The following is a 24600-nucleotide window of genomic DNA, read 5'->3' on the forward strand; positions in this document are numbered from 1 at the left end:
TTTGGAGGATTCCCCCAATAGGATCAGGGATGTGCCCCCCTCCCCACAGGGAGGACGCACAAAGAAGGTGTAGCCACCCTCAAGTACAGCAGCCATTGGCTACTGCCCTCCCAGACCTAAACACACCCCTAAATTCAGTATTTAGGGGCACTCCAGAACCTAGGAAACTAGATTCCTGCAACCTGAAGAAACAGGATGGACTGCTGAACTACAAGCCTGCAGAGAAGGAGGAAGACGACAACTGCTTTGGCCCCAGCCCTACCGGCCTGTCTCAAACTTCAAAAACCTGCAACCAGCGACGCATCCGACAGGGACCAGCGACCTCTGAAACCTCAGAGGACTGCCCTGGACTAAAGGACCAAGAAACTCCCGCGAACAGCGGCCCTGTTCAAAACCACCTTCTTCTTTGTAACAAAGAAGCAACTTCCAAAGACTGCACGTTTCCCGCCGGAAGCGTGAGACTTCTCACTCTGCAACCGACGCCCCCGGCTCGAGATTCAGAGAACCAACGCCTCAGGGAAGACTCCCCGGCGACTGCGAGCGCGTGAGTAACCAGAGACAACCCCCCCGAGTCCCCACAGCGAAGCCTGCAGAGAGAATCCAGAAGCTCCCCCTGACCGCGACTGCCTGTAACAAGGGACCCAACGCCTGGAACCAACACTGCACCCGCAGCCCCCAGGACCTAAAGGAACCGAACCTCAGCGCAGGAGTGACCCCCAGGTGACCCTCTGCCTAGCCCAGGTGGTGGCTGTCCCGAGAAGCCCCCCCCACCCGTGTGCCTGCCTGTACCGCCAGAGTGACCCCCCGGGTCCCTCCATTGTTTTCTACCTAAAACCCGACGCCTGCTTTGCACACTGCACCCGACTGCCCCTGTGCCGCGGAGGGTGTGTTTTGTGTGCCTACTTGTGTCCCCCCCCAGTGCTCTACAAAACCCCCCTGGTCTGCCCCCCGAGGACGCAGGTACTTAACCTGCTGGCAGACTGGAACCAGAGCACCCCTGTTCTCCATAGGCGCCTATGTGTTTTGGGCACCTCTTTCACCTCTGCACCTGATCGGCCCTGAGCTGCTGGTGTGGTAGCTTTGGGGTTGCCTTGAACCCCCAACGGTGGGCTGCATATGCCCCAGAACTGAGACTTTTAAGTGTTTTACTTACCTCCTAATCTAACCTTTACTTACCTCCCCCAGGAACTGTTAATTTTTGCACTGTGTCCACTTTGAAAATAGCTTATTGCCATTTTTACAAAGACTGTACATGATATTGCTTTTATTCAAAGTTCCTAAAGTATCTAAGTGAAGTACCTTGCATTGGATGTGTTTACTGCAAATCCTGAACCTGTGGTTCTTAAAATAAACTAAGAAAATATATTTTTCAATTAAAAAACCTATTGACCTGGAGTAAGTCTTTGAGTGTGTGTTCCTCATTTATTGCCTGTAAGTGTACAACAAATGCTTAACATTACCCTCTGATAAGCCTACTGCTCGCCCACACTACCACAAAATAGAGCATTAGAATTATCTACTTTTGCCACTATCTTACCTCTACGGGGAACCCTTGGACTCCGTGCACACTATTTCTTACTTTGAAATAGTACATACAGAGCCAACTTCCTACAAGCGCTGCACTGGGCGGAGTTGTCATCACCTCTCTCAGGCAGGATGGACATTCTAGGGCAGGAATCTTCAAAGGCCTTGCCGCCTTTGTAATGTGACTGAGGTCGCTCCAAATGGTGGAGATGACCAACCTCCCTGCCTTGACCCCACTTTTGGCAGCAGCACAGGCGGGAAAAATAGGCAAATTAGGTTGTGTGCCCACTTCATGTCAGTCCCACCCGTAAGGCGAACGGGCTTAAGTGGACACAACTTTTCAAATTCCTCCACCTTGCTTGGAAACAACTAGGCTACTAGGGTTAGGGTTAAGCCTACTTCCCAAATGAAGTGGTCATAGAAGGGGTGTTGTCACCCTAAAGATGGACAGCCCATTGGATACCACCTGGCACTCCCTGTAACACCCCTAAATTGAGTATTTAGGCGGCACCCCTGAACCCTAGAACTCAGATCTCGATGACCTACGAAGCAAGGACAAAGAAGAGTCGCACCCATGCAGAAGAGGCAAAGAAGAAGCAGCTGAACAAGTACCAGCCCTACCTGCCTGCTGACTTCACTGGACTCTGCCCAAGAAGATGACTCATCCTGCAGCTGAGTCTCCAAGAAACCCAGTAGGACTGCCTGGCTTATTAAAAGGCTTAAGACTCCCATGAGCAGTGGACCTGCTCAGCACCAAAGTAACAAGAAAGGACTCTGCAGCCTCAAGAACAGCAAAGACCTGACAACTGAAGTGACCTCTGCACCTGACATCCACGACCAGAGGCAAAACGAACCAATGGTTTCCCAACTGTCCAGAGTCTGAGTCCACTTCAGTTTAACCTCTCCTGGACTCTCCCATGATGTCTGCAGCCACTAGATGTAGGCTCTCCTCTACTTCAGCCTTGTGGAAAGAGGAAATCTGACACCTCCAGCAACCACTGCACACATTGCCCCGACGCAATCTGAGGTGGGCTACCAGTGCCACGACGTTCCCCGGCTCCTAAGGGCTCGAGTCCACCATGGGTCCACCCCTGCTGAACTCCCCGATAACACCTGCAGCCTCAACACTCAGGACCCCCTGACCGCAAGTGTTCCCGGACAGAAATACCTGATGCCTAAGGAAACCCCTGCATCTGCCATCCCTGGGGCTTGGAGAAAAGGACCAAGGCTGCTCCTACATCCGCGATCATCTCAAGTCTTTTACCTACCTGTTTGTTGTCCCCAACTGGCTTCCTAGACAGAGCCTGCCTTCACAAGGACCAATTTCCCATAGGAAACCTTTGGGCACTCGATGTCTTTCTGCACCCCTGCACCTGGCAGCACCAGTGCTGCCCGGAGTGACCTGCTGGTATTGTTCTGATCAGTGCCCAGTACTTACCTTAACTCCCTGAGATTGGCTTTGTAAGTCGTTAACAATGTGTTTGCTGAACATTGTTTTCCTCCATAGGATAACACTGAGAGAACTCTGAAAACAGAAAGTGTACATTTCTGGACCTGCAAAGTATTTATGCCTACCTACCTGATTACAATCTTCTTGGGTTTGAAACGTATATAAAAAGAATTGTTATTTTTCTAAATTGGTCTTGGATTTATTGTTTGAGTGTGTGTCTAATTTTTTGCCCCTGCCAGTACAACAAATGCGTAGCACTCCCCTCTGATAAGCCTAACTGCTCGCCCACACTATCACAAAACAAAGCATTAGCCCTATCTACTTTTTCCTCTGCAAAACAACTGGGGATACACCAGACCCTCTGCACGGTGTATGTCTTTTTAGTACACTATACAGAGAGCCAGCTTCCTACACCAATGCCTAAAGACACCCCTGCATCCGCCGCCCTAGGTCACAGAAGAGGACCAAAGGTGCACCTATGTCCCCGAGCACCCCAAGTAGACTACTTACCTGCCTGTTGTCCCTGACAACTGGTCTTCCCAGTTGCTGCCTGCGGCTGCAGGGGAGTGACTCTGTCTTTCCAAGGGAGATTCCGTCTTGCTTCTTGGTGCAGACTCAAGACTTGTTGCCCTCACAGGATGTTGCAGTTGCTGGAAGGAGCCGGAGAAACAATGTTGCAGAGCAGAGTCGTCAGTGTAGCTGCAGATTGAAGGTTCCTGTGAAGTCTAGTTGCGGTTCCAGTGGCCAGAAGTCAAAGTAAACGTTGCAGAGGAGTCCTGCTCAATCTGTAGCTACTGCTGGAGTCTTGCACAGCGACTCTGAGGACCCACCCAAGAGGGAGACCCTAAATAGCTCTGGAAGGGGGATAGGTCACCCAGCAAGGTGACCACCTATCAGGAGGGGGCTGTGACATCACCTGATTGACCTGGCTACTCAGATGCTCCCAGAGGCCTCTGCCCACCTTGGATTCAAGATGGCAGAATCAAGTGTTCATCTGGAGGAGCTCTGGGCACCACCCGTGGGGTGGTGATGGACAGGTGAGTGGCTATACCCCTTTCCATTATTCAGTTTCGCGCCACAGCAGGGACTGGAGTTTCCTTAACAGGTGTAGACTGGTTTATGCAAGGAGGGCACCAAATGTGGCCTTCAAAGCATACCAGTGGCTTGGGAAGGCTACCCCTTCCAAGCCATGTAACACCTATTTCCAAAGGGAGAGGGTGTTGACTCCCTCTCCCAAAGGAAATCCTTTATTCTACCTTCCTGGGCTTGAGTTGGTCCAGCAGCATGAGGGCAGAAACCTGCCTTAGGGGTGGCAACAGCGTGGGTTGCCCGGAAAACCCCAGAAAGCTGGTAGGAGCAATGCTGAGGGTCCTCTAAAGAGCCCCCAGAATGCATGGAATCATACAACCTATGCTGTACAGTATTGTGGTATGATTCTGACATGTTTGATACCAAACTTGCCCAGGTTCGGAGTTACCGTTATGTAGCTGGACATAGGTAGTCACCTATGTCCAGTACACGGGTAAAATGGCATCCCTGCACTCAAGAAGTCTAGTACCATGGAACTAGTGTTCATAGGGGCACCTCTGATCATGCAGGGGTGCCCTCACACACAGGTACCTGCACCCTGTTCTCTGGATTAGGAGAGCCTACCATAAGGGTGACTTCCAGTCACCTGGTGCAGTAACCTGTTGTGAAAGGGTGCATGCACCTTTTCACGCAGGCTGCAATGGCAGGCCTGTAGACACATTTTGAATGGGCTCTCATGGATGGCACAATACATGCTGCAGCCCATGTAGAATCCATGGTACCCAAATGCCCTGGGTACCCAAGTATAATTTACTAGGGGACTTATATGGGGGCACCAGTATGCCAACTGTGGGCTGTGCAAAGTCCTAGACAACCATATTTAGAGGGAGAGAGCAAAATCACTGGGGTCCTGGTTAGCAGAATCCCACAGAAACAGTCAAGGCATACTGATATCAGGTAAAAAGTGGGGGTAACCATGCCAAAAAGAGGGTACTTTCTACATGCATAACATATTTAAATACATTTAGTTATCCATCTAGATATGCCTGATTGTGATAAAGTTTTCCCCTTATGCAGTTCAGAAAAAGCAACAAAAAGTTGCACAGCTTTTGAAAAAACTTCATGCTATCCACATAGTACATTAAGGCTCATTTAACTTCTAAGGTATGAAGAGCCTTTTTGTGCAACTGAGTCAAGTTGAGGAAAGAAAACTGGGAGTTTTATAGATTGGTTAAAGTGGAAAGGCGAAACGACCTTAGGAAGAAATTTCGGGTTAGTGTGAAGGACAACCATATCTTTATGAACCTGAAGCCTGGAGGTCACTGACATGCCTTAGTGAAGTAATAACCATGAGAAAAGCTACTATCCAAAAGAGAAACTGAACGGAACATGACTGGAAGGGCTCAAGTGGAGGACACATGAGTCTTGTGAGGACAATGGTGAGATTCTACACGTGGGGCTGAGGGGACCAGAGGAGGAAGGGCTCTCCTAAGTCCCTTCATAAATATTTTAATGACGGGAAACCTAAATAGGAATCCTAAAGTGGGAGCTGTGTTGCTTATTTTGAAGATAAGTAGCCACAGCACCCAAGTTTAGCCAAACGATGGTGAAGGTTACTCCATAGGTTTGTAGGTGAAGTAGGTAATAAACAATGTTTTGGGCATTAGCTGCTAAAGGTCAATATGGTTTGGCAGCATCAGGCAAACCTCTGCCAATTGGCAGCGAAATGGGCACGAGCAGTGCACCTGTGTGCTTATTCAAGTATATTCCTGCATTTAGTAGGCAGATTGAGGTAATCAAACTCTAAGATTTCAGAAGCCAGATCACAAGTTTGGAGAGTCCTGATGTTGGGGTGCCTGATCTCTTCCTGGTTCAGTTTGAGAAGGTTTGGCCTGTTGGGGAGATTCTTGTTTGGGACCACTTAGAGCTTGATGACAGTGCTGAACCATGGCTGACTGGCCTAGGTGGGAATCAATACAATGATGGTGAGGGAGCTTTGCTGAAGCCTTTGAACTCCAAATGACAGGAGTAGGAGAGACAGAAAAGTGTAGGCAAATATCCCTGATCAGTGAATCCATAGAGCATTGCCCATGGACTGTGGGAATCTGGAGGCTACAATAGGGGATTTTGTCTTTTCTGCTGTAGCAAAGAGGTCTACGTCTGGAAACCCCCATCTTTTGAAGTACTGGAGGGGAACTCCTGGGTGGACTTGTTGTTGCATCCTGCTGAGGAGGTCGGCAAAATCATTGCTCACCCCAAAAGGTACTCCGCAAGCAGGTGGATGCTGTGTCGGAGAACCCAGGGCCAGATGGACTTGGCTAGTTGAGGAAGATGGGGAGAGTAAATGCCTCCCTGCTTTTGTAGGTAATACATGGCTGTTATGTTGTCCATCCGGAGAGGAACACCTTGCCAATTATATGTAAAGGAAGGCCTTGAGGGCTAGATGGATAGCTAACATCTCTAGATAGTTGATAAGGAGGCCCCTGTGACTGGGCTCCCACTGTTCCTGGACAGTCTAGACCCAAGAAGAAGTGGACAAAGAACCGCTGAAGAAGTGAGAACTGTGGGTGACTGGTGGACTTTTGGCGCAAAACCCTACCTGCTACTGTCCTGACAATTGTAACATCCTGACTCGTCCTGCAGCTATGGGGACTCCAAAATCCTCTGAGGTTCTCCAGCACTTTACCAGCTCATCAGTACCTCCCTTGGAGTGGAGGAACCACTTCCCTGCTTCCTACAGGAACCAACTGCAAATTCCTGTCCACTGATCTGCTGACCAGACTTGTCCCCAAGTCCCCCCACCTTGCAGTCTCTTTCTAGGTGGCCCCCCTCGTCGTCAACAGTGCGGTGTGCAGAACACACTACCAGCACCACTGCACCCGCAAACCCTAGGGCAGGTAAAACTGTCTCGATCGACCTAGCACCCTACAATCCACAGCGGACCCCTGAGAACTGTTTGCAAGAGCCCCTTTGCAGTAAAATTACTTTGGAACCTTTACTGCCTAAAAACACATTTGAGTAAAAGTGTTACTTGCTAAATTATACAAATTGCAACAATACTTCTCTTCTTTGAAGTTTTCTGGTGTTGAAACATTATATAAACAAAGTAACTATTTTTCTAAACATTGGTCTTTAGTTCCTTCTTGAGTATGCCTCATTCACTCTTTGTGTTTAACAAATGCTTAGCACTACTCTCTGATAAGCCTAACTGCTTGCCCACTCTACCACAAAAGGCAGCTTTTTATATTATTAAGTTTACCCCTCTAAACTTGTAAGGGTCACCTGTACTATCTACATAGTGTTCACCAACATTTGGTACACTGCATAGATAGCCAGCTTCCTACATTGGTGGTTCAGCAGTGGGATGGAAGACTTTGCATTTGCTGATACCACTCTGTCAAAAGGTGTTACCAAGAACAAAACTCACAATTGACTTGTGCTTCAAATAAAAATTCTAATCTTTTTCGATTTTTTAAAAATGACTTGTAGAGCCTTGTGTTAAGTCCCCCTAGTTCAACTGATTACGAAATGTAAAAAGCTTATTAAGTAGTTAGGCCTGTGAAACTGTTTAGAATCTGTTTGTAGATTCCTAAAAAAGGTCCCAACTGCTTTAAACATGTCTGGCACAGAGAAGAGAGTCCAGGAACTCAACTTGACTCCTTTCCTGTAGCTCACTATGCAGCAGCTAAGGAACCTCTGTAAGGCCAGCAAAATAAAAAGCTTTACCATCTCTGCGTCTTTCTTTATCTTCTCCAACAGCTCGTCAACCTGGGGCCTGAAGGGCAGGTGGAGAAGATGTTGTTGAATGCAGGGGTTAAACCCGGAGACATGGAGCCAAAGCGTGTCTGCAGAGGAGCATGCTGGGGTTGATGCCCCAGGCACCTGTGTCAGCAGCATCTGGGGCACATCTAATGGTGATGTTTGAGATGAGCTTACCCTATGTGACCAGCTCTTGCCCTCTCTTACGGTGCTCCTCTGGGAGATATTGGAGAAGTTCCTCCATTGCGTTCTAGTGGGCCTAGTAATATCTGGAAAGCAGACCGATGGAGTTGGCGATGAGCCAATGATTGACGAACAGTGCTGCAACTAGCTTGCAGGCAGGGCCTATGAGCTTCCTTACTTTATCCGGCAGAGGGGTATCACTGGTACTTTGTGCGTTGGCCCTTTTGCGAGCAGTATGCACTACTAGGGATATAATGTAGAGGGGGGTCTGATGGTTAAGCCTTATATTTTATATTGACTTGGGGTGTTAACTTGAGCCTTCACCAGCTTCTTCAAAATGTCAGGAGTGGATTTGAGCATTCCCTTTAACATGGGCAGGTACTGTGTGAAACTGTGGGCAGAGGAAAGAGTTTCGAAGAAGTTCTCTTCAATGAGTTCCTTATGCTAGTCTACCCTATGGTGTGATGCAGCCCTACCAAGGACCTCATTGAAGGAGGTAGTGTTGTCTGGAGGGGACAGTCAGGCAGAGCAGACGGGATCTGTATCCTCTGAGGGATCCACAAGGCAGAAATCCCATAGGTCTCCTTGTATGGACATGTCATATGGCTCCCCCAGCCATGTTTGGCAGGTCTGAATGTGGTGACTGTAGTTGTGCATGAGAAAGTGGGTCAGCAAAATAAGCAGGGGAGATGGTGATGCTGGAGGCCTGGGTGGTGTGGTGGAGGGAGCAGAAAGTAGAGATCAGGAAGAGGATAGGTTGCCTTCTTTTGCTTGGGTTGTGACTGGAGCAGCTAGAGGGCTTCTTCGAAGCTCAACTGCCTCTTTGGAGGGTGAGTTCCTGACCCCAGAGGCTCTGTGAAGATTTGGCTTGTCTGGGAGTGGATAATATGCCTCTAGTGAGCGTCAAGCTGGTCCTGCAGTTTCTGGAGGACTGGTTTGACAGGCCAGACGGCTGATTTTCCTGTTGGCACCAAATGCTACAGTGCTGGTGTCAATTTGTGTTTAGACGTTGATGGTTTCGGATCCAAGGGCTGGGTCGACACTGATATAGGACTGGACGTGGCCGAATGGGTTGGTCTTAGGATCTTCTTTGTTGCTGAGCAGAAGCTGGGAGTGGGATCTGAAGTGGATGGTCATGCTGACCCATTGCCTGAAGACAGTGGCGACCCAGAAGCCTGTCTCTGTGGGTCCAGAGCAGCTGAACTCCTCTTATGGGGTGGAAGCTAGGACTGCAAGCAGGGTTGAAGGGATAAGGAGCGGGAACCGTCCTCACGACCTGTTGAGCGGGTGGAAGGTCTTCAAACACACTGTTGGAGTTGGAACTGGCATTGGGAATCAAAGTCTTCTCATCAGCGGCCGACAAATGGGTGATGTTGCCCCTTGAGATCCCGAGTGCCAAAGAGGTCCATGGTGCCTATGCCGCTACTATATGACATCTCCAGTTGACATGCTCATCTGTCTCAAAGAGTCTTTTTTTGACCGGAAGGAGCAGCAGGTGTTGCAGGTGGCCTTCTTATTTCTTCAGGTTGCAGGAATCTGATTTCCTGGGTTAAGGGTCACTCCTAAATACTCAATTCAGGGGTGTGTTTAGGTCTGGGGGGCAGTAGCCGATGGCTACTGTCCTGGAGGGTGGCTACACCCTCTTTGTGCCTCTTCCCCGAGGGGAGAGGGGCACATCCCTATTACTATTGGAGGAATCCTCCAAAACCAAGATGGAGGATTTCATAAGGCAGTGGTCCCCTCAGCTCAGGACACCTTAGGGGCTGTCCTGACTCGTGGGTGACTCCTCCTTGTTTTTCTCATTATCTCCTCTGGATTTGCCGCCAAAAGTGGGGGCTGTGTCCGGAGGGGCGGGCATCTCGACTAGCTGGGATGCCTTGGGGCGCTGTAACAACAGGCATGAGCCTTTGAGGCTCACCACCAGGTGTTACAGTTCCTGCAGGGGGAGGTGAGAAGCACCTCCACCCAGTGCAGGCTTTGTTCCTGGCCACAGAGTGACAAAGGCACTCACCCCATGTGGCCAGAAACCCGTCTGGTTGTGGCAGGTTGGCAGCAACTGGTCAGCCTAACACTAGGTATTGGAGTGGTATACAGAGGGCATCTCTAAGATGCCCTCTTTGTGCATTTTTCAATAAATCCCACACTGGCATCAGTGTGGATTTATTGTGCTGAGAAGTTTGATACCAAACTTCCCAGATTTCAGTGTAGCAATTATGGAAATGTGGAGTTCGTAATTGACAGACTCCCAGACCATATACTCTTTATGGCTACCCTTCACTTACAATGTCTGAGGTTAGGCTTAGACACTGTAGGGGCATAGTGCTCTTGCAACTATGCCCTCAACTGTGGTATAGCACACCCTGCCTTAGGGCTGTAAGGCCTGCTAGAGGTGTGACTTACCTATGCCACAGGCAGTGGGCTGAGGGCCTGGCACTCTGAGAGGAGTGCCATGTCGACTTAGTAATTTTCTCCCCACCAGCACACACATGCTGTGAGGCAGTGTGCATGTGCTGAGTGAGGGGTCCCCATGGTGGCATAATACATGCAGCAGCCCTTAGAGACCTTCCCTGGCCACAGGGCCCTCGGTACCAGGGGTACCAGTTACAAGGGACTTATCTGCGGGCCAGGGCTGTGCCAAATGAGGGAACAAAAGGACAGTTTAGGGAAAGAACACTGGTGCTGGGGCCTGGCTAGCAGGATCCCAGCACACTTTCAATCATAACTAGCATCAACAAAAGGCAAAACGTTAGTGGGTAACCATGCCAAGGGAGGCATTTCCCTACACATGAGAAGGGGAATGTGATTGAAGACTGACGGAGAGACAGGAACCTTGAAGGCCGAAAAGAACACCGCAACGGCATTGGTCCAGAGTACGGGAAAAGAGTGCCGAACCGACAATGGAAAAAACAAAACAATCTAACAGTGGAGCTGATGACCCTGGAACTGATTACCTTGTGAGTCAAGAAGAATTCTTCAAAGAAAAAGCCTTTGCATGCTTCAGGGCCTGAAAACAGACGGTAAGAGAATGCCAGGCATGTGTATTTGGAGGCACACAAGCCTTGAACATTAATTTTCAACATGCCATGACACCCTACCTTATGGGCCATAAGGCATAAATAGGGGTGATGTACCTTACTAATATTTAAAAGGGAAGTTTTAATCTGTCAAAAAAGGTTATTTCACCAGGTCACACTGCAGGTTTTACACTGTAGCAGTCAGGCTGCAATGGTAGTCCTTAAGTCATGCTTTCCATCGTCACACTAGTGGATGGCACATAAGTGCTGCCGTCCAGAAGTATCATTTAACTTTTCATTTCATGGGTGTATTTCTGCACCATATTCTAAGTATGGCCTTAGAGAAAAGTTAAATAGGCGAATCAGGGGTTAGCCAAATTCTACATGTTTTTGTGGTCACAGCACAAAAGCTTGGCGCAGATACTCAGTAAAAAAGTGGGTGACTATTCAAAAAAGAAGCATTTTCTCACCCTCTTTCCCTGAAAAGGATCACTTTAAGCCAAGCCTCATAGGCATTTGTATCCTCTTTGTCTTTTGATGAGACATTAATGTCCTCCAGCACTTTTCAGTGAACACACAACATAAATTTGTCCTGCTTCAAGCAATGACGTTTCCACTCAATACAGGGATGAGTAAAACTGCAGAGATATGTCAATGATTTCTTGATTCAAGATGTGAACCCTTCCTGAAACAAGTAAAAAACAGATACAACTCCATGTTTAGGAATTCAGTTGTATCACCACTGAAGCAAAGTCGATTATTCTGCATCCAGTTGTGGATCCATCTGAGGTATTTAAACAAATACTGGAGCTTGCCAGGTTCATCAAAAAGAATGAGGTGAAACCTATACATGTCAGCACAGATATATCTCACCTTTAGGATGGTCATGTAAGCACTGACCAGGGTTTGTGGCAAGGCAAGTCTTAGGATCAATGAAATTGATGGAGGATATTCTGGAGAGAAGTGGCAGTGCTTCTGTAAGAATGACACAAACAATGGCAAAGAAGCTTATGAAGTGTGCCAAAGTATCACCAAAGATATGTTGTAAACAGGGTGAGTTGATGTATTTGAATGAATGCAACTACTGAATCTACCTTTTCACAAATCAATTTAATTAAGTATTAAGTGGTGTTGGTTGTTACCTAAATGGGCGAATCAGTAAAATGAATCTTTCACTTGAACTGCAAATAGTCTGGGGCAGGATAGGGAAAATGCAAACATTTGCAATATTTGTATGGACTTAGGATGGATGTAGCATTCCTCAGGACTCTCACCTAAAGATCAACTTTAATAACTGTCATCAATCATAAGGAGTCCCAGATAGCTGTCTGCTATAGTACCATGACCACCATGGGAGTACATGGTTTTGGTTACAGAACAGTCAGCAATCAGCATTAACAGAACCCAATAGAACTGGGTTATTGCAGAAATCCAGGGGTAAGATGTACCCTAATTATCGAATTATATCCAAGTAAATCAGTTGCTGTGACAAAATCTATTTCTCCTTGATGGACGGAAATGTTTTTCTTGTTGATTTGCTTGCTCAAAATAGGATGTTAAATATGTCTTAAAAGTGTGACTTAACTAATTCTAAAACACTACCCAATTCTTTGATTATTGGATACTATATGGATTGGACAGATGCCTAAACTGCAGCGAAGTCGCCTCTTAATTTGCTTGCTCGAGGTTTTGAGGCATTACACAAGTAGTGGACAGTTTTAGGCAGCATTTTTACTGGGCATTGATGGAGATACATTATAAGATGCATGGTGAATGGAAATGGAAAATTTACTCCTGGATACTGAATGCGTTTCACCAATGCTATAGACTGATAGCTACCTTTGAAGACCTTCATATGCACAGACAATTATGTATTTGGAACAAAGAGAAGCAAAAAGACAAGGATGTAAGTATATGCTTAAAGGTTTACTGTAGTCTAGTTAAATACTCAACCTTTAAAAGAATAATCAGATCTTTGACTTGTGTGTGGACTGTTCCATCAACTAATGGGTTTTTTGCATGCATGTCAGCACGCTTAACATCATCTTACCATTATCATAGTGTGGCTTATTTTACTAAGATATATTATCTAGTCCGCAGCCTATTTTATGAATATCACTCTGACTCAGCGTACTATCAATTTATTTAAGTCCTAAATGCACCTCCATCTGACTGCCTCATAGCAAATAATGGTTCCAATATAGGCAAATGGAATAAGTAATAGCACTCTTCGGTACTGGAAGTTAGTAGGTGGCCCAGTGGTAATCCTAAGTGGTGCAGCTCATTGGGTCCTACTTGTTTAGGATTGCCAGATGAATCATGGAGCAAGTCTTTGAGTTGAGGAAGTCGCAGAGTAATGGCACTTGACATGGAAGTGGGTGCTGAGCAATTTGTGGCTTGTAAGGATGTATTTCCTTGTGTAGACTGAATACATAGAGAGTTGTGTATACTTTTGTTAACAATATAAACAGAGCCATGGTAACTACAAAACTTATTTTCTAATTCTGAGAGGTCAGACTTTTTGCATTCACTGTCTATGTGTTTGATGTTCTTTGCTAAATCTGAAACCAGCAAAATTATTTCTAAAGCCGCCTATTTACAGAATGGCATTGTAATGTAGCCTGGATTACATATTAGCACGCTGTAGGATGGCTGTTACATTTTAAAAAGGATGAACATTTGCAACAATTGCAGGAAATACGGACTGGTATCACAACTCTGTTGACGTCAGTTGTAGAATGTATGTTTCATGGCCATGAAGTACAGGCGCAAACTGCTAATGCTATTTTAGGAAATCTCTGGAGAAAGTGGTGGTGACAGGCTGTACCTTCAGGACTGTTTCTCCTCTGCTTGCTCATGAAACATGCCTTTGTGGGTTGGTTACAGATTGGAAACCCAACTGTTGGTGATGACCAATAAAATACTTGTAATTTAGACGAGTCTCAATCAGTGCTTAATTTGTGCTTGTTGTTTACGGTGCAGAGCATCCGGCACTTATTTTTTAGGGCTTGTGCTTATTCTTCTGCCTTAGGCATTTACTGTGAGCAAAATACACATATGGGAAAGACGGGGGAAAAGAAAAACAAAAAAGTGTCAAAATGGGAGAAAACAGAAAGCTGCAAGAGTGAGCTGAAGGGGCAAGGAGTGGCTTTAAATGGATTGAAGAGACCGGAGATGGCTTCAGGATTAGGCTGCCTCAGTGTTCTGTGTTCACACATTTAATTGCAGCAGCAAGGTATTTAAGGGGAGGGCTTTGGGCACTGGTACGTTTTATTTACAAATTAAGCACTGGTCTCAATGCTACATTTTCCTCTGCTTGCTCACAAAACATGCCTTTGGGATCAGTTACAGGTCAGAAACTCAACTGTTGCAGAACACCAAGAAGATATTTGTAGTTAGAGGAGTCTTGTTGCTACTGTTTTTCAGGTGCAGAAACAGAAAGTGAATGTTGGAAATAGGGATGACTGTTAAAAATGCATACCCCAAAATAACCCTGTAGCCAAGTTGCTATTTAAAGTGGTTACACAAGTATAAACATAAAAAAACGAGTAAATAGTTAAATGTTACCTAGCTTCTTCTTTCATCTTTTTCCTTTCCCTGTAGTGAAGGAGCCACTTCCACCTTTCATGTCGATTCAGCTTTTCCAAAAGTTTGAGAATGTCCTGTAATTCCCCTGCAAAATTATTTTAAAAGCGTTACAGGTATGTAAAACCACCGGGAATTCACAACAGCATAATAACCTTGTCTAAAAGCATATAAGCCACAACTAGATTTTGATAAATTTAGTACAAAGTGCTCTTTAAATCTGATCCCATACCTGCCTAGACCATCTCCTTGATGGCAGTACATTATTTTTATCACATACATTCACATTACCTCAATATCTGATTGCGAAGTCTCTAGTGAAAGATGCTTCACCCCCAAAAATATTTTTTGAAACTATAATTAATCATAATCGATGCATACATACGCAGTGTTTACCGGCACCACAAAACTACATAGACTTTGGTATTTAGACCTTCAAGTATGTACTAGAATTGACAAAGCTAGTGTGGTTGTTAGCTGGACACGCCTGCAAACATCCATGATGCTGTTAACTGTAACCTGGACAAGTTACAAAGAATCTGTAATAAGTTACTATGGTGGTCATTACAACCCTGGCGGTCGGTTTTAAAGCGGCGGTAAGACTGCCAACAGGCCGGCGGAAAAAAATGAAATTACGACAGTGGCGGAAACCGCCAACAAAGACAGCCACTTTAACACTCCGACCGCCACGGCGGTACAAACAAACAGCACGGCGGTCACCGCCAACAGACAGGCGGAAGACAATGTACCGCCCACAGTACCACAACCTGCCAATCCGCCACCTTTTCCGGGGCTGATTCACCGCGAACAAAAGCACGGCGGAAACAGGACCCGAAGGGAAAACGCTCACCTCTGCACACCCCACGAGGAACCAGGACCCCATGGAAACAGAGCTCCATATTTTACCAGCCTTCATCGTCTTGCTCCTCTACCAGGAGCATGAACGCCGGCAGCGAAGACCACGGTGAGTACTGCACCTACGACACAGGGGAGGGGGGAGGGAAAAACAGTGACACACACAGGCAATACCCCCACCCTCACCCACTACAACACACACACCAATACAGCATGATACATTACAGTTACACCCCCCAAAGTCCCCGGAAGAATGCAAAGACAAAAGGAAATGAGCTGAACGATTGTAATATGTATCAAAATTCAGTAGTCAAATAATATACATACACTATTTACAAATATATACACCAAGAATATTAGTCCAGGGTATTCCACCCTTAAAGTCTGTGGACCACTGGGCCCACACTGCATGGGCGAGGCCCACACAGGTCATCCGAACATGACGGAGAGAACACTGCAGGGGCATCAGATAGAAATAAAACAGGCACCTCAGGGGGAAGGGAAAGGGGGGGGAGCACCTCAGCCGGTTGAGTGCATGACGTCAAATCCACGAGGGGGCCACATGCCCACTGTTCAATCCTGGGGAGTGCAAAGCCACAGTCTCTCAAGTCTCTACAGTGGGTGGTTTGCCCACTGTTCAATCCTGGGGAGTGCAAAGCCACAGTCTCTCAAGTGGGTAACAGTCTCCACTGGTTCTGGAGGGGGCTTTGTGCCCAGAGTGCTTCATCCTGCCAAGGACTGAGGTATTGGATGCCTTTCTCCACTGGTTCTGGAGGGGGCTTTGTGCCCAGAGTGCTTCATCCTGCCAAGGACTGAGGTACTGGATGTGATACTCCACTGGTTCTGGAGGGGGCTTTGTGTCCAGAGTGCTTCATTCTGCCAAGGACTAAGGTAGTGGATGTGACACTCCACTGGTTCTCGAGGGGGCTTGGTGCCCAGAGTGCTTCATCCTACTTGTGGCGGCCTCAGTAGCGTCAGTGCATTTGGCGCTCGTGGGACTGCGGTGCTTGTGGCGGTCCTGTCTTGGGCAGCGGTGCTTGTGGCGGTCCTGTCTTGGGCAGCGGTGCTTGTGGCGGTCCTGTCTTGAGCAGCGGTGCTTGTGGCGGTCCTGTCTTTGGCAGCGGTGCTTGTGGCGGTCCTGTCTTGGGCAGCGGTGCTTGTGGCGGCCCTGTCTTAGGCTGCGGTGCTTGTGGCGGTCCTGTCTTTGCCAGCGGTGCTTGTGGCGGTCTTGTCTTGGGCAGCGGTGCTTGTGGCGGTCCTGTCTTGGGCAGCGGTTCAGCTGCTGGCGGTCCTGTCTGGGCCAGCGGGGCTGCTGGCGGTTGCCTCTTGGGCAGCGGGGCTGCTGCTGGCGGTCCTCTCTGGGCCAGCGGGGCTGCTGGCGGTTCTGTCTGGACCAGCGGGGCTGCTGCTGGCGGTCCTCTCTGGGCCAGCGGGGCTGCTGCTGGCGGTCCTCTCTGGCCCAGCGGCTGCTGGCTGTTCTGTCTGGACCAGCGGGGCAGCTGGCGGTCTTCTCCGCCGTGGTGATCTTTCCAGACTTGCCGGGTTTCTTGTGCCCCTTCCCCACCTTGGAAGGTGTCGCTGCTGACTCCACACTCCCACCTGTGCCCTTGTGAGCGGCTTTGCTGGCTGTTGTCTTCCCCCTCTCCCGCCGGGCACTGGCCAACTTTTGATGCTTGACAGGTGGGGGACTGTCCGTACTGTGGCTCCTTGCCACAATGGCTGCCCTGCTGCCTGGTGCACTCCAGAATCCGGTGACTACTGGCACCACTGGTCCCAGAGATGTTGTGGCTGAGGTGCTAGGTTGGGACCTGGAGAGTCGGGTCCTAGGAGACTGACGGCATGGGGGGAGGTGAGGGAAAGAGGTCAAGGGTGGCCAGGAAAAGTTTCTTAGGAACACTGGGACGGGTAGCTGGAGGGGGTTTGGGAGTGGAGGAAGAGGTGGTGGTTGTAGGAGGTGTTAGTTTAGTGACTTTGGGGAAGACAGAAGAAATACAAGTTGAGTGCATGCATTACAGCTACCGTTGGCGGACACAACAGGCACAGAAGCCCCCTGCACTACGTCGCGCACTTGGGGTCCATTATTCAATGTCTGGTAAATGGCCTACAAGGCTATGGCTGATATCTGCACACATGGATGTCACAGGAGCCAGACTAGGTGTAGTTGGCACTGTACCCAGGTGGGGAAGGTGCCACAGGGTCTGCCTGAAAAAGGGGACTTAACTAGCACACTCGTCCTGGCCTAGGTAAACCCACAGCCCACTTCCCCCACCCAGACATCTCCACTGCGCGCTGAATCAGTAGAATGAGAGTGTACTCACCCCCTTGTTGCTACTGTGATGCCCTCAAGCGCCCATTCAACTCCGGGTACGCCACCGCCAGTATCCTGTACATCAGGGGGGTCATGGTGCGATGGGCACCCCTCCCACGTTGGGAGGCCATCCCCAGCTGAGCCTCCGCCGTCTTCTTGCTCCAGCTGCGAATGTCCTCCCATCTTTTACGGCAGTGAGTGCTCTGTCTGCGATAGACCCCCAGGGTCCGGATGTCCTTGGCAATGGCATGCCAAATATCCTTCTTCTGGTGGGCGCTGACCTACAGGAATTGTACAGGGGAAAAAGAGAAGTTATTACCAACTGCACCGTCACAGTCATTGGCCCGCATCCCTACCCTTGACATGTGGCACATGCACTCACCGTCGTTTCATGCACGCCTCATTCTCCCCCCCTCTCTTTCATCCACCACACTCCATAGCATCAGGGATGTCCCAGCCTATGTTTTCCAATGTGTTGTCCAGAGTGTTGTCTGCCCTGCTGAAACACATGCAGAGCTATATCGTGTACCCTCAGGTGGAGGATTTGCCTACAGTGAAAGGTGACTTCTATGCCCTTGGACATATCCCCAACATCATAGGTGCCATTGATGGGACACATGTGGCCTTGGTCCCCCCCGCAGGAGTGAACAGGTGTACAGAAACCGGAAGAGTTACCATTCGATGAATGTGCAGATGGTGTGTTTGGCCGACCAGTACATCTCCCATGTGAATGCCAAATTCCCTGGCTCAGTGCATGACGCTTACATCCTGCGGAATAGCCACATCCCTTATGTGATGGGGCAACTCCAGAGGCACCGGGTGTGGCTATTAGGTGAGCACCTGGAACAAAATTGTTGGGAATAGTTGTCTGGGTCTGGGGATATCCCTACAGGTTAGTGTGTGTCTAACAGTTGTCCCTCGCCATTTACAGGTGCCTGGCTACCCCAACCTGTCATGGCTACTGAACCCAGTGAGGAATCCCAGGACAAGGGCAGAGGAACGCTACAATGAGGCCCATGGGTGAACTAGGAGGATTATAGAGCGGACCATCATCCTCCTGAAGGCCAGGTTCAGGTGACTCCATATGACAGGTGGTTCCCTATTCTACTCACCAAAGAAGGTGTGCCAGATCATCGTGGCCTGCTGTATGCTTCACAACTTAGCTTTGCGACAACAGGTGCCTTTTCTGCAGGAGGATGGTCCAGGTGGAGGTGTTGTGGGAGCTGTGGAGCCTGTGGACAGCAAAGACGAGGAAGCAGAAGAAGAGGATGTCGACAACAGGGACTCTGTGATCCTGCAATACTTCCAGTGAGACACAGGTAAGAATACAAACCTGCCTACTACATGTACTTTAACACCACTACCTCTCTACTGTCTGTCCTTTTCACCCAGTGTATGGTCACTGAGTTGTCACTTTCCCTTACAATTTCACAGATGTGGGTCTCACTGTGTGACATCTGCTTTGTTTCCTCATGGACTATAGCTGTGTGACATAGGTATGTTGACATTACAATTGAAAGAGCATTTTGTCACTGTAATTGCTAATGAAAATGTCACTTACCCAGTGTACATCTGTTCGTGGCATCAGTCGCTGTAGATTCGCATGTTTTGCAATAGCTCGCCATCTGGTGTTGGGCCGGAGTGTTACAAGTTGTTTTTCTTCGAAGAAGTCTTTCGAGTCACGGGACCGAGTGACTCCTCCTTTTGTGTCCATTGCGCATGGGTGTCGACTCTATCCTCGATTGTTTTTCCCCGCAGAGGGTGAGGTAGGAGTTGTATTGTAGTAATAGTGCCCATGCAATGGAGTGACTAAGTATGTACCTATATAAGGTTGAAATGATATATATACAAATAGTTGAAGGTAACTTCCGAACTGCTACAGGCTCCCGGGGAGGCGGTGGGCACATGCGAATCTACAGCGACTGATGCCACGAACAGATGTACACTGGGTAAGTGACATTTTCAGTTTGATGGCATCTGTCGCTGTAGATACGCATGTTTTGCATAGACTAGTAAGCAGTTATCTCCCCAAAAGCGGTGGCTCAGCCTGTAGGAGTGGAAGTAGTCTGAAACAATGTTCTTAATACGGCTTGCCCTACTGTGGCTTGTTGTGCGGATAACACGTCTACACAGTAGTGCTTGGTGAATGTGTGAGGCGTAGACCATGTGGCTGCCTTACATATTTCTTGCATTGGGATGTTTCCTAGAAAGGCCATGGTAGCACCTTTCTTTCTGGTTGAGTGTGCCCTTGGTGTAATGGGCAGCTGTCGTTTAGCTTTAAGGTAGCAGATTTGGATGCATTTAACTATCCATCTGGCTATACCTTGTTTTGATATTGGGTTTCCTGCATGAGGTTTTTGGAATGCAATAAATAGTTGTTTAGTCTTTCTGATGTTTTTAGTTCTGTCAATGTAATACATTAATGCTCTTTTGACATCTAATGTATGTAGTGCCCTCTCAGCTACGGAATCTGGCTGTGGGAAGAACACTGGAAGTTCCACTGTTTGATTTAGATGGAACGGTGAAATAACCTTTGGTAAAAATTTAGGATTAGTCCTTAGGACGACCTTATTCTTGTGTAGTTGTATAAAAGGTTCTTGTATTGTAAACGCCTGAATCTCGCTTACTCTTCTTAGGGAAGTAATGGCGATGAGGAATGCAACCTTCCAGGTTAGGAACTGTATTTCGCAGGAGTGCATGGGTTCAAAAGGTGGACCCATAAGTCTAGTTAGGACAACATTTAGGTTCCATGAAGGAACAGGTGGTGTTCTTGGTGGAATAATTCTTTTAAGGCCCTCCATGAATGCTTTAATGACTGGTATCCTATAAAGGGAAGTTGAATAGGTAGTCTGCAGGTATGCAGATATTGCTGCAAGGTGTATTTTAATGGAAGAGAAAGCTAGGTTAGATTTTTGTAAGTGAAGCAAGTAACCCACTACATCTTTTGGAGTTGCGTGTAATGGTTGGATTTGATTAATATGGCAGTAGCAAACAAACCTCTTCCATTTACTTGCATAGCAGTGCCTGGTGGATGGCCTTCTGGCTTGCTTTATGACTTCCATACACTCTTGTGTAAGTTGTAAGTGTCCGAATTCTAGGATTTCAGGAGCCAGATTGCTAGATTCAGCGATGCTGGATCTGGGTGCCTGATCTGTTGGTTGTGTTGAGTTAACAGATCCGGTCTGTTGGGCAGTTTGATGTGTGGTACTACTGATAGGTCTAGCAGCGTTGTGTACCAGGGTTGCCTTGCCCAAGTTGGTGCTATTAATATGAGTTTGAGTTTGTTTTGACTGAGTTTGTTTACCAGATAAGGAAGGAGAGGGAGAGGAGGAAAAGCGTAGGCAAATATCCCTGACCAGTTCATCCATAGGGCATTGCCCTGGGACTGCCTGTGTGGGTATCTGGATGCGAAGTTTTGGCATTTTGCGTTCTCTTTTGTCGCAAACAAGTCTATCTGAGGTGTTCCCCAGATCTTGAAGTAAGCGTTCAGTTTGGGGGTGAATTTCCCATTCGTGGACCTGTTGGTGATCTCGAGAGAGATTGTCTGCGAGTTGATTCTGAATCCCTGGGATAAACTGTGCTATTAGGCGAATTTGGTTGTGAATTGCCCAATGCCATATCTTTTGTGCCAACCGGCTCAACTGTGTTGAGTGTGTCCCCCCTTGCTTGTTTAGATAATACATTGTTGTCATGTTGTCTGTTTTGACGAGAATGTATTTGTGAACTATTATTGGTTGGAAAGCCTTTAGTGCTTGAAAAACTGCTAGCAGTTCTAGGTGATTTATATGCAGTTTTGTTTGATGTACGTTCCATTGTCCTTGTATGCTGTGTTGATCGAGGTGTGCTCCCCACCCTGTCATGGAAGCATCTGTTGTTATTACGTATTGTGGCACTGGGTCTTGGAAAGGCCGCCCTTTGTTTAAATTTATATTGTCCCACCATAGAAGCGAGAGGTAAGTTTGGCGGTCTATTAACACCAGATCTAGAAGGTGACCCTGTGCTTGTGACCATTGTGATGCTAGGCACTGTTGTAAGGGCCTCATGTGCAGTCTTGCGTTCGGGACAATGGCTATGCATGAAGACATCATGCCTAGGAGTTGTAATATCATCTTTGCTTGTATCTTTTGTGTTGGATACATGCGTTGTATGATGTTGTTGAAGTTTTGAATTCTTTGTGGACTTGGAGTGGCTACTCCTTTTGTTGTGTTTATTATGGCTCCTAGGTACTGTTGTACTTTGCACGGCAGGATGTTGGATTTTGCGAAGTTGACGGTGAACCCTAGTTTGTAGAGGGTTTGTATGATTTGATTTGTGTGGTGTGAGCACTTTGATAACGAATGGGTCTTGATTAGCCAGTCGTCTAGATACGGGAATACATGTATTTGCTGCCTTCTGATGTGTGCAGCGACTACTGCTAGACATTTTGTAAAGACTCTTGGTGCTGTTGTTAAACCGAAAGGCAATACTTTGAATTGGTAATGTATTCCTTTGAATACAAACCTTAGGTATTTCCTGTGCGATGGATGTATTGGTATATGGAAATACGCGTCTTTGAGTTCTAAGGTTGTCATGTAGTCGTGTAGTTTGAGCAATGGTAGCACTTCTTGTAGTGTGACCATGTGAAAGTGGTCTGATTTGATGTATGTGTTTACTATCCTGAGGTCTAGGATTGGTCTTAGCGTTTTGTCCTTCTTTGGTATTAAGAAGTACAGTGAATAAACTCCTGTGTTTATTTGTGTGTTTGGTACTAATTCGATTGCATTCTTTTGCAATAGTGCTTGAACTTCTGTCTCCAGGAGCTCGGAATGATGTTGTGATAAATTTTGTGCTCTTGGTGGTATGTTTGGAGGGAATTGTAGAAATTCTATGCAATAACCATGTTGGATAATTGCTAGAACCCAAGTGTCTGTAGTGATTTCCTGCCATGCTTTGTAATAATGACCTATTCTTCCCCCCACTGGTGTTGTGTGGAGGGGATGAGTGACATGTGAGTCACTGCTTAGTTGCAGGGGTTTTGGGGCTTTGAAATTTTCCCCTATTCCTAGGGAATTGCCCTCCTCTGTATTGGCCCCGAAAGCCTCCCCTGTACTGTCCCTGGTAACTGGACGGTGTTGCCTGTGAGGTGCTGGCTTGTGTGGCCTGACCCCGAAACCCCCCTCTAAAGGGTGTCTTGCGGAAGGTGCCGTAGTTTCCTCTGCTCTGCGGGGAGTAGAGTGCGCCCATTGCTTTAGCAGTGTCCGTGTCCTTTTTAAGTTTTTCTATCGCTGTGTCCACTTCTGGACCGAACAGTTCTTTTTCATTGAAAGGCATATTGAGAACTGCCTGCTGTATCTCTGGTTTAAACCCAGACGTTCGTAGCCATGCATGCCTTCTGATGGTCACGGATGTATTAATTGTCCTTGCAGCTGTGTCTGCTGCGTCCATGGAGGAGCGTATCTGGTTGTTTGAAATGTTTTGACCTTCCTCAACCACTTGCTTTGCCCTTTTTTGTAGGTCTTTGGGTAGATGTTCAATGAGGTGTTGCATCTCATCCCAATGGGCTCTGTCATAGCGCGCAAGTAGTGCTTGAGAGTTGGCGATGCGCCACTGGTTTGCAGCCTGTGCTGCGACTCTCTTTCCAGCTGCATCGAACTTGCGGCTTTCTTTATCCGGGGGTGGTGCATCCCCAGATGTGTGGGAGTTGGCCCTTTTCCTAGCTGCTCCTACAACGACGGAATCTGGTGGCAGCTGTGCAGTGATGAAAACAGGGTCTGTAGGGGGCGCCTTATACTTTTTTTCCACTCTTGGTGTGATTGCCCTACTTTTGACCGGCTCCTTAAAAATTTATTTTGCGTGCCGGAGCATACCAGGGAGCATAGGCAGGCTTTGGTAGGAGCTGTGGGTGGAGGAGAGGGTGTTGAATAAAAAGTCATCCTCGACCTGTTCTGAGTGGAGGCTTACATTGTGAAATTGTGCTGCTCTAGCCACCACTTGAGAATACGCAGTGCTGTCTTCTGGTGGAGATGGCTTTGTAGGGTATGCCTCCGGGCTGTTATCTGACACTGGGGCGTCGTATAAGTCCCATGCGTCCTGATCCTGGTCACCCTGGCTCATGGTGGTGTGAGCTGGGGAATGTGATGGAGTTTGTGCTGGTGAGACGTGAATTACAGGTGGAGGAGAGGGTGGTGGAGTAACCTTTTTCACCACCTTTGTTTGTGGTGTTTGTTCAGTTTGGAACTCCAGTCTTCTCTTTCTTCTAATAGGGGGAAGGGTGCTTATTTTCCCTGTTCCCTCCTGTATGAAGATACGCTTTTGCGTATGGTCTACATCGGTAGATTGCAGCTCTTCCTCGAACCTATGCTTTCGCATTTGGGAGGTTAGTGAATGCTCCTCTGTATAAGGGCCTGAAACTGGGTCGGTTGCAGGTTGTTTTGGCGCCGAAACCCTGTCTGCATCTTTTTTCGGCTCCGGGCTGACTTTTCTTTTTTTCAGGCCGAAACATCTCGGCGTCGATCTTCGTCGGTGCCGCTGTCTCGGCGTCGAGCCGTGTCTACACCGCTATCTCGGTGTTGATGCTTGTCTCCAGCACTTTCTCGGTCCCGAGAAGGCTGCGTACCGGTGTCTCGACCGGAGTCGGACTGTCTCGGCACTGTTTGGGCCTTTTTCGGTGCCGACGGTCGGTCACCGAATTTATGGGTCGAGCCATGGCCTGGTGGCAGTGGCGTCCCCTGGGCCTTGTCAATCTTCTTATGTGTTGTTTTCGACGTCTTACTCACGGTTTGTGGGTCATCGAATTCCTCGGAGTCCGATTCGTGGATCGAGAAGGTACCTTCCTCTTCTTGTTCCTCGAACTCTCGGTGGGCTGTCGGCGCGGACGCCATTTGAAGTCTTCTGGCTCGACGGTCTCGGAGTGT

General features: G+C 47.9%; 1 protein-coding gene across 3 annotated transcripts in view; it reads right to left on the reverse strand.

Moving 5' to 3' along the window:
• TASOR2 (transcription activation suppressor family member 2) overlaps positions 1-24600 on the reverse strand; it is a 759889-nt gene that overhangs the window by 72909 nt on the left and 662380 nt on the right. For all 3 annotated transcript variants that reach the window (XM_069229296.1, XM_069229295.1, XM_069229294.1), the window contains one exon: positions 14527-14632. In XM_069229296.1, the coding sequence (XP_069085397.1) occupies positions 14527-14632 (106 nt within the window). The remainder of the gene's footprint in view (positions 1-14526; positions 14633-24600) is intronic.

This window comes from Pleurodeles waltl, chromosome 4_1 (assembly GCF_031143425.1).
Source record: "Pleurodeles waltl isolate 20211129_DDA chromosome 4_1, aPleWal1.hap1.20221129, whole genome shotgun sequence".
NCBI lineage: Eukaryota > Metazoa > Chordata > Amphibia > Caudata > Salamandridae > Pleurodeles > Pleurodeles waltl.